At 46.1% G+C, this 11121-nt stretch overlaps 1 protein-coding gene across 1 annotated transcript; it reads left to right on the top strand.

The window, feature by feature from the left end:
* Positions 1 to 359: 359 nt before the first annotated feature.
* On the top strand, positions 360 to 1562 carry LOC119306857 (1-aminocyclopropane-1-carboxylate oxidase homolog 1-like). The gene has a single exon (XM_037582972.1). It carries the CDS (start codon positions 418 to 420, stop codon positions 1459 to 1461), a length of 1044 nt encoding a protein of 347 aa, XP_037438869.1. The 5' UTR covers positions 360 to 417; the 3' UTR covers positions 1462 to 1562.
* Positions 1563 to 11121: the final 9559 nt, after the last annotated feature.

Raw genomic sequence — 11121 nt, 5'->3', positions numbered from 1 at the left:
CCGATCTGATGGAAGAGACTAGGAAGCACATTATACGTCAACAAGGTTGGCCAAATGCATGGGTCGACCAGTTGGTCGCTCTGTCCAGCAAAACGTGGAGGGTCGGACGCCGTCCTTACGGCCGACTCAAACGGTTAAAACCTGGACCAAATCCGCGTCAGTATGTGTAGTCGGCCGGGTGGAGTTGGCCTTGTATGCGTTGCAATTCCAATTAATCATTGAAGAAATGCAAAAAGGGGCGTGTGCTGAATCCTCTCCCCACCCAACCCAAGTCCATCTCTCTGCCTCTTATTAGTCTCAGTCTCATCCCGTTGCGGACTTCCAACGCAACTTGAGTGCGCGCAATTTCTAGCTAACCAGTTAGAGTTACTACCTCCTCGCAACTCCTCTCTCTCGGCTACACGTTTCATCAACCCCATGGCCTCCGACCGCCTCCGCGCCCTCCACGCCTTCGACAACACCAAGGCCGGCGTCAAGGGCCTTGTCGACGCCCGCGTGAGCGACGTCCCTCGCATCTTCCACCACCACCCCGACGCCCTCGCCCTGTTCACGGTCTCCACCCACGTCCCCATCCCGATCATCGACTTCTCCCGCCGCCGATCGGAGGTCGTCGCCGCGGTGAAGGTGGCGGCCGAGACGGTGGGCCTGTTCCAGGTGGTGAACCACGGGGTGCCGGAGGCGGCCATGAGGGACATGCTGGCGGCGGTGCGGCGCTTCCACGAGGAGCCTGTGGTTTCCAAGGCGCCCTACTACACGCGGGACGCGGCGAGGCGCGTTCGCTGCAATTGCAACACCGACCTCTTCCAGGCGCCCGCGGCTAGGTGGCGCGACACCCTCTACCTGGACGACCCGGACAAGGTGGCTGCGGAGGAGCCTCTCCCTCCGGCGTGCAGCAGCATCGTGCCGCGCTACACCCAGTTGATGCGGCAGCTGGGGCGCAACCTCTTCGAGCTGCTGTCGGAGGCCCTGGGGGTGCGGCGCGGCCACCTGGAGGAGGAGGCAGGCTGCATGGAGGCGATCACCATGTTCGCCCACTACTACCCGGCGTGCCCGCAGCCGGACCTCACGCTGGGCGCCGGGAAGCATTCTGACCCGAGCTTCGCCACCGTACTGCTCCAGGACCAAGTTGGTGGCCTCCAGGTGCTCGTGGAGGAGGGTGCGTCTGCCGCCTGGGTGGACGTGCCGACGGTGCCAGGGGCGCTGGTGGTGAACGTGGGAGACTTCCTCAAGCTGGTCTCCAACGGCCGGTTCCACAGCGTGTTGCACAGCGTCGTGGCCAAGGACGTCGGTCCCCGGATCTCGGTGGCCTGCTTCTTCCGGGCCAAGGGGGTGACGGTGTGCGCCCCAGTTCTGGTGGACGGGACGGGGAGTGGTTCACAGGCGCAGTGCAGGACGGTGACGGCGGAGGAGCTGCTGGGGTCGTCCAGGGCGCAGAACGGGCTGGCCAACCTGAGGCTCTAGCTCTCCTCCTGCCCTCTAGCTAGTTGCAGCAGTGGCGCCTCAGTCTGAGTGGCGCCCCTAATAACCTCTGTATTAATTAGTAAATCGGTGACTATTGTTGAATCGCCCCTAATAATAACCTAATGATATACGATGTTGTCCATGTCGATCCATCACACAGTCTGTTGGTTCTCAGCAAGTTTTGGCCTGTATGCAGGCATGTTTGCATCCCAGCTTGCCCGGCCGGGCAGGGGCAAATGCATGTGCAGATGCCAATGGTCGATGTTGGTCTAGTTCTGACCGGTGGTTTGGGTTGGGTAGCGATCGACGAATTGGACATCGACACCTGCTGGCTTGCAGGTATCTGCTACTAGTACCGATCGACAGCTAGACAACTAGCTAGTACTACTATATCTGTGAGCCACAGGTACCACGCATGAATGGTGGATGCATGCATAATTGTTGATTGAGGTATTCATTCATTCATCCAACATAGTTGGTGGAGTGCTATACAGCTGCGTACTTTAGTTACAGTAAGAGCAAGTATAATATGATGATGTTAACCGGAAATGCACTTTGGCACATGGAAGCATATGCTCCTGCTGTTGGAAAAACATTTGAAGTGTCCAAAAATCCCAAACAAAAATTTGGCGTGTACATCTCGATATTCTATGTGGGATGTGGGCACGCCAAGTATCAATTTTATAGTTTCCAATCACATGTTCAAATTTCAAGTTCCATTAAATCACTGCACGTAAAGATTAATAGAAAACTCATGTAAAAGTTCTTGGTATGTGTGTTTGTGTATTAGACATGACACTTCAGACATGACAAAAATAAGATTTTATCTCAAAATTAGAACACCTGTTATGCGGAGCATTAGGGCCAAATAAGATCGACTGAGACCATTAGGGTTAGCCCGTGGTTGTACCTTGCACTAGTAGAAAAGGGGGCATCAGTCCCGGTTTGTAAGGGCCTTTAGTCCCGGTTCTTGAACCGGGACTAAAGGGTCGTTATTAATGCCTCCCCCTTTAGTTCCGGTTCAAACTGGAACCGGGACTAAAGGTCGCGGCCACGTGGAGCTCCACCTTTAGTCCCGGTTGGTAACACAAACCGGGACTAAAGGAAATTTTATGATTTTTTTTGAATTTTTTTGAATTTTTTTTTGAATTTTTTTTTGAATTTTTTTTGATTTTTTTTTCAAATTTCTGAATTATTTTAACCTCTAATCTCTAACCACCACCCCTCATCACTGCTCAATTTATCCTCTAATCTCTAATCACCCCATCATTCCTAATCATCTAACTTCTCGAACGGTCACCCATCCTCCCACTCCCCCAGCATGAGCACGCTTAACTTCCGGGTTCTATTCTCCCTCGTTTCCAAGTCTGCACTTGTTGTTTTCCTCACAATAGTAAGATGTCAATCCTATTAACCCTCAGGAATTTTGCGTGAGCATTAAGTGACACATTTCACTGTTTGAGTTTGAAACTATTGTTTTAAAAAACAATAATTATTTAGTAACACTAATATTTCTTGAATAATTAGTTTGGCCATTGTTTGACCATAGTTTGACCACAGTTTGACCAGATTGGACCAAAATTCAAAATAACTGAAATAATTATTTAGTAACACTAATATTCTAGAATAATTAGTTTGACCACAGTTTGAATTTTTTTTGATTTTTTCCACTCTAGATCTTAAAAGCCCCGTAACTTTTGTTCTGTTAGGTTTTTGAGGATTTTGAAAATGTTTAACGGGGTTCCCCCGATTAAATTTGGATGTAACTTTTCGAGTAGATGATTTTTCATATAAAAAACTTTTTCATCCGAGTCAGTATGCAAAAGTTATGCCCATTTTACTAAATTCTAGAGAGATTTTGCAAATAAAGTCGAAATTCACATTTGCAAATTTTCCCAACAACTAGACCACATATCACATGGGAAACTTATTTTTTTTATTTTTTTGACATTTTCATCATTTTCTTTTATTTTTTTAAACTGAAAAGGCGATCCAGGGAGGGGGGGGGGGGTGGAGTTTGAAAATGTGACCTTTAGTACCGGTTCGTGCCATGAATCGGTACTAATGCCTCAAACCCCATTAGTACCGTTTGGTGGCTCGAACCGGGACTAAAGGTCTAACCTTTAGTCCCGGTTGGTGCCACGAACCGGTACTAATGAGCATCGCACCCTTTAGTTCCGGTTCGTGGCACCAATCGGGACTAAAAGGTCCAGACGAACCGGGACAAATGGCCCACGTGGCCCCTGGGCGCACGAACCGGGACTAATGCCCCCATTAGTTCCGGTTCTAGACTGAACCGGGACTAATGGGCTAACCCAGGGTGGACCAAAGCCCTCTTTTCTACTAGTGTTGGCATCTCCAACAATAAGGGAATGGTCTGGGAAGAATTACAAAATGAGTGACATAGATGGTAGCAAGAAGCCGCCGACACAACCCTACGGGGGTCGTCGGTCTTCTGAGCCCAGTTGTCGCCCTTTTATGATTAGTTGCTAGGAGATGGGTCTTTTTATTTACGTGTGTATGCTTGGCCAGAGGGGCATGGCATCCTTCTTCCTTTCAACGAGTTTTGCAAGTCTCATGCGTTCCCTTGTAGCGTGTGCCGGACGGTTTTGTGATGTCCGCCCGGACTTGGTGCAGCACTGCGGCTGCACGAACCAGAACATTTTGTCTTTCTTTTATTGTCGCCGCATCAAGAGATGATGGGGTGGGTTGCACAGATCCGGGTGAAAATCTTGCAAAGACCTTGTCAATGCTGGTAGCAACATCATCTGTGGATCGGATGTCGCTTTTCTCCTTAATGGTTCCGTCGAGGATCCTGTTGCAACCCCATAGCTCGTGTCACGAGACTCCGGGTAAAATCCTTAGACCAGGCATTGCCGGATTGGATGATGGTGTTGGCTTCCATCACTTTCTCATTGGAGACGTCATTTGTGGAGTTATTGTGGACAGTTGTCGACATGCGGCCGGCTGAATGGCGAGTCTGGATTCGTGGCCTTCGGGCGCATGTCTTCCGTAGTTGGTGGTGGTGGGCGTGCTTTGCTGATACGGGACATGCTATTTTTTGCGGCAACATTTGACAAATGCTTTCAATTCTTGCAAATTTTCATCACGAAATAACATTCATGGAGGTCGCGAAAAAAAATAAGCACTCTAGAAATAGCTTTTTTGGAGCATCAATTTTTTTTTACCACGACTTACATGAATGTCATTTTATGATAAAATTTTGCAAACATTTTGAAACATTTGACAAATGTTGCCACAAACAAATTTCAGAATTTTTTCCATTTTTCTTATTTTACTGTTCACTCGAGCTCATATGAGCTCAAGCTCAGTTTATCCATTGCCAGGGTAAGGAACCTATACATTAGATATAGCTTGGTCTGATTGACACGTAACGGAACGTACAACTAGAATGGTATGCAGTGACATGCATGGTCCCATCATGCAAACTAGAAAGGTTGCTGTCCCTAACTTTAGGCATCTCTTGTTTTCTTTTCATTAATAAATAGTTTGTATTGCTTACTGAAAAAGAAAAGCGAGCTCATCTCGCGGCCAAGTGCGCACGAGTTCTTTGACCACATGACGACAGTGTGTGGCAATATGTACTACCTTGGAGACATTCAAGTGAACAGCCAAAGAAAGAGCCCTGCTACAAGCAACTGCTTCAAGCGTACCACACTCTGTGAGACCATGAATCACCACTACGGACGGATGCGCTTAAGAAAGATCCGTCCAAGCTTCTTATTTTTTAAAGAAAGATAACCCCCGACCTTTGCATCTGAGTAAAATCTCAAGACTTGTTCAAATCAAAAATTCCTTCGATCACAAGAGGGAAAGGGAGTGGATCAATCTTCTGATTGAAGAAACTCTCAAGAACTCTCACAAACGCTTCCGGAATCTAGGATTTGGTGTGGAAGAGTGAGAGGGGCACTACTAAGGGTTCTTGGGACATTTAGAATGGAGCGGTCAACCCTTTACCGAATTGGTAGAGGGGTATATATTGGGAGCACAAATATGACCATTAGAAAAGGTTGTGTTGTTAAGTGTCGGACGCCCGGTGGGTTACCAGATATCTGCTGGCAAACTAAGCAGCGGACATCCGGTAAAACTATCAGATGTCCGGTGGCTGTAGTATGCCAATGAGTGTTATGCATGTGAACAACGGCTAAGTCCCCCCCCTTTACCGGACATCTTGTACATACCGGATATCTAGTGTCCCGAGAGGCACCGGAAATCTGGCAAGTACCGGAAATCCATCAAAATGGTACTGGATGAAGTGCACCGGATTTCAAGTAGGGACCGGAAATCCGTCTGATTGGCTCTGTTGAGGTCACACCGGATTTCCGGACGCGACCGATCATCCAGCGGAAAGGAAGTGATCGTACATCCGGAGAATGGAGGACGCCCGTCGGTTTGGCTCTGAATCGGTGCACCAGAATTTCGGTGAGGACCAAAATTCCGTCAGCTTGGCTCTGTGATAGATATACTGAATTTCTAGTAAGTGCCGCACATCCGGTTGGTAGTGTGTGACCGGACGTCCGGTAACCACCGAACATTTGGTGAACCAGAGACCAAATGGGTTTCTTGATACCTAAGTAATGAGTCTATTTGGAGAATATCTCGGGGATGCTTCCAGGGAATCTGTATGATATGGGAATGGTGCGAATGAAGGGCAATTGAAGAAACCGTGGGTTCTGAGCAAATCTTTCATGAATCCCGATGATCGCCTCTTAATAGTGTTGGATCCCTATAGTCAAGAACAAACTGTGGTACATAGTCTACTCCTGGCCGAGTAAGGAAAGTATAGATGCACGCATTGCGATGTGATGTAGACTATGGTGGACATGATAACAACCAATTCGTTTCATTTCTAATCCAGCCGAGGGCAAACAATAGGTTCTGATGTCCGCCAAAAAGAAGTTGACACGTAAAATAAGGTTCTGATGTGATGTAGCACTACAAAGCCAAGTGTTAACTTCCGGCTCCTAATTGGGTGCATGGGAGTACATGCTAATCACAATTGAAATAGTTTAATCCATTTTACGATGAAATTTTGCAAGCATTTACAACATTTGACAAATGTTGCCAAAACAGAACTTTTTGAATTTATTATCTTTTTGTATTTTATTGTTCACTCGAGCTCATATGAACTCGTTTATCCATTTCCAGGATAAGGAACCTATACAGTAGATATAGCTTGGTCTGATTGACACGCAAGGTAACGCAACAACTAGAAAGGTATGTAGAGGCATGCATGGTCCCATCCTGCACAACTAGAAAGCTTGCTGTCCCTAACTTTTGGCATCTCTTCCCGTAGGAAAAAGAAAAGGAGGTAATAGCACCAGGAGTCCCACAACTTGTCCTGAATGTGACGATTTGGTCCAAAACTTGCAAAAGCCAGCTATTGAGTCCCACAACTTGCACCCAATGTGCAAATCTAGTCCTAGCCAATCGTAGCACGACAAGTGGTGCCTAGTCAGCACAGCCGGTCAGCCCAGCACACTTTGCATTTAGCCCCCTGTACTTAGGTATTATTAACCCGCACTACACCGCACTTTTCACCTGAATTTATTGGGTCTCCCTCCCCTGGCCCAATCATTCGTCGCTCTCTCCCCCCTGTCCGTGACCGGCCGACAGGGCGCTCGCATGAGCCATGTCCTCGTCGCCGGACTACATGGCGGTGTGCCGCCGCCTACCGCGCACCAAGTTCGGTTGTTCGCTGTCAACCCTCCGGATTATGATTAGTCCTCTCTGCTCTATTCCTCCTCTCTGCTCTGTTCCTCCTCTCTGTGCTCAATGTCAACCCTCTCGGTCGGTGTTCTCCTCCCCATTGGATCGCCCAGTTTTGAGCTCGTTTCAGCCCCATTGGTTGGTAGTTTGTGGTTGTAGTGCTTCCCGCGACGTCATACTGGTTATTGGGTAGTCGATTGTACCCTAGGGTTTTGGGTGAAGTTGGTGATTTAGTCAAGAACCTAGGGTTCTTGTTTAGAATCTTTTTCTGCCATACTTTAGGTTTATGGCTAGTACGTACATACTGTTTTGCAAATACACTTGCCAATTTGGCCTATGGTTTGTGCTTAGGGGGCAGCATTTGCACTGTAAAAAATGTAAACTTTGTCTGCCCAATGTAGGCCAGTGCTTGAGGTAAGTAGTGGATTAATACTTAGTTTGTACATTAGGCATGCTGAATCATTAGTTTGTTACTGCTTTTGTTGAGTTAATTTGCAAGGTGTAGTTAACTGAATTTATTCTGTTAACTGAATTCAGTTGCAAGTTATAGTTAACTGAAAAAGTTCAGTTAACTCAGTGCTCTTACAGTTAACTGTATTTATTCAGTTAAATGTATTTATTCAGTTATTTTTATTGATGATTGTGCTTACATTCTGCACTATGTTGTTGTAGTTTGTGATTCAGCAATGGGACTCAGTGTGGACACCCCTTTCTTCACATTAGAACTGGAGCATGGTGGGATGTTCTGTGGACCAATAAATAACATGGAGTACTATAATCCTTCAGTGGAGGTGCTTGACTATGTTGATGCTGGCACATTCTCATATGCAGTCATTGAAGAGCACCTGCTTTGGTTGGGATATTCTATCAATGAGCAAATCATTTATTGGTGCATGCCTGACAAAACAATTTCAGATGGTCTGCTCAGAATCAGAGGTGATGAGGATGTGCAGCAAATGATAAGAGCCAGTGCTCAGCATAAGGTGCTTTCAATCATGGTTGATCATGCAGATTTCATCAGTAATTTTAGGCAAGACTTGATATGTACAGTGGGAGCAGTAGAGAATCCTGTGAGAGTGGTAAACCCAAATGTTGTTGCAGCCAGTGCAGCTAGTTCTCACAATATCATTTCAGTCAATGCTGAAGATCCAATTTTGAAGTTTGCAACACATGAGACAGAAGCAGACAATTAGCTGGTTAATGTTGCGGAAGAAGAGCTTTTGCTGACTGATGTTGCACAAAGAGAGCACTTGTTGACAGATGCTGCACAAGGAGAGCAGTTGCTGAATAATGTTGCACAAGGAGAGTAGTTGATTTTTGATGTTGTAGTAGCAGATGAGTTGCTGACTGATTTTGCTGAAGAAGATCACTAGGTGACTGATGTTGCAGAAGATGTAGTGCTTTCAGATTAAGATTTCAGTGACAGTGATTATGACATAGATGATGAAGATGATGATCTTTACGAAGAGAACATTGACTTTAATGTTGATGAAGTTGAGCAAGAGGAGGAAGAGGTGGAACCTGAGTATGAACTTGATGATGAAGATTTGAATGTGTCAAGAGAAGAAGAAGAGCAACTGATGTACAAGTTCAAATCTTTCAATTCCAAGGTGGACATGAAAAAACCCTGTATTTAAAGTAGGGATGGTCTTTGCTGATGTGGTTGAGCTGAGGAAAGCTATTACTTCATATTCAATAAAAAACAGAGTGCAGATCAAAAAGTTGAAAAATAACAAGATCAGATTTCATGCAGTTTGTCAGAGTGATTGTCCATGGCTGCTTAAGGCTGGCAATGACAACATGATAGGCGGATTTGTCATTAAGGCCTACTATGTGATCATATGTGTCAGAAGAAGTGGAGGCTGAAGGACATGACAGCTAAATTCCTTTGCAACTATTTCATAGAAGAATTCAGAGATGACCAGAAGATGTCACTTGGAACGTTTTGAAGGAAAATAACAAAGGAGTTTAATTGCACCCCTAATAGATGGAAGTTAGCTAGGGCTAGGACAGCAACACTGAAGGAGATTCATGGTGATGAAGAAGAGCAATTCAGTAGACTATGAGATTATGGACATGAATTAAGACAGAAGAACCCTGGCTCAACTTTTTTGCTAACAACTGGAGTGGTCAGAGATACAAAATATCCAATGGGCAGAAAATGTTTGAAAACACTGTATTGGTCATATGATGCCTGTAAGAGAGGATGGCTTAAGGGCTGCAGGCCTATTATCTTCATAGATGCTTGACAACGAGGTCTCGCGCTCGGAGCTCCAAGATATAGGCCGGTGGTTCCCCAGCGTCGACATGCTTACGAACCACGCGCGGGACCTCATCAACGCGATGACCGACGATGAGAAGAGGCACGCTCTCGTGGATGGCCCAGGTACCCCTCTGGCCAACATCCTCCGCTTCGCAATGGAGGAAACATGCTCCGACGATCTGAGGCAGTGTGCGCATTGGCGGATGTACAGGTCCACCACCACGCCGCAGCCGTAGCCGGATCCGAAGCGCGTGTGGTCCAGGATGCAGCGCGTGTGGTCCAGGATGCAGCGCGTCCAGGACATGGTTTTGGCCCTGCCTGCGCCGGCGCCCCTCGTCCACATCGACGACGACGACGTCTCTCTGTCCTCCGACTCGGAGTACTGCAAGGTGGACTCCGACAACGACTCAGGCTACAGAGGAGATTCGGACTCCTCTGACTCGTATGCCTCGTCTGACATAGTCGAGGTGTCGGTCGTTGTCCTATCAGATGACGAATAAGAGGCGGAAGAGGACGAGATCCAAATGGTTGCGCCAGTCCACAACGCCAGGGAGGGCGACAAAGACCTCCCGATTGATGTGGAGGTGCTCCCAGATGTGCCTGACATCGTCAAGCAGGAGCTAGTGGAGGAGGAGCCCAAGCAGGACGCGGCGGTGGAGCCGGCAAGGATCGGCAACAAGAGATCTTCTGCAATGGAGGTGCGCCGCTCCGAGCGTCTCAAGCGACTGGAGATGTGAAGAACAACTGAAGAATGAAGTGAAGAAGGAGTGAAGAAGAAGGTCAAGTAGTTAGGTATGCTGCTTATAAGTTCAGCATATAAGTTAGTGCTATTTTGCGTTTAGTTAAGTTAGGTGTGCTGCTTACAAGTTCAGCACATAAGTTATTTGTCATCTGTTGTGGGAACTGCTGCAAAGTTATGCTTGATCTGCTGCAATGTTTGCTGAACTTATGCTATGATGATTAAATGATGCTATGCTGCAATGCTGCTATGCTTGCTATTTTGTTCTGTTAATTTTGGTTACAATGCTGCTGCTGCTGTGTTTGCCATGCTGCTGCTGCTGTGTATGGCATGTTGTTGCTGCTGCTGTGTTTGCATTGCTGCTGTAGGTTTAACTCTATTTAGTTAACTGAAACAAATTCAGATAACTACACTTATGTTAAGTCATAATCTTAACTGAATTTGCAATTCACTGAATCTTCAGTGAACTGGATATTCAGATAACTGAATATTAAATTAGCTGAATCTTCAGTAACATAAACATGCAACTAACTGGATCTTAGGTTTATCTTAGGGTTATCTTAGGTTATCTTAGGGGTTATCTTCAATGCACTCACACTGTCTTCAGGTGTGCAAATGTAATTAACTAAAAGTACTTAATCTCAACTAGTTAAACACATCTTCAGTTTAACACATGTTAACTGAAACAAATACAGTTAACTCATCTTCAGTTTAACACATGTTAACTGAAACAAATACAGTTAACTCATCTTCAGTTAAACTCATAATCCATGTAACTGCAAATTTAGTTAATTGAATCTTCAGTTACACTGTCAAAAATTCAACCAAGTTAACTGAATCTTCAGTTAACTGAAACTTCAAATTAAGACAAATTAAGAGCAGTCATACATATAGGAATACAACTTCAGTGCCATGGAAATAAGTTAAC

This window comes from Triticum dicoccoides, chromosome 5B (genome assembly GCF_002162155.2).
Source record: "Triticum dicoccoides isolate Atlit2015 ecotype Zavitan chromosome 5B, WEW_v2.0, whole genome shotgun sequence".
NCBI classification, from domain to species: domain Eukaryota; kingdom Viridiplantae; phylum Streptophyta; class Magnoliopsida; order Poales; family Poaceae; genus Triticum; species Triticum dicoccoides.
The sequence above is the reverse complement of the archived record's forward strand: the minus strand, read 5'-3'. Positions and strand labels throughout refer to the sequence as shown.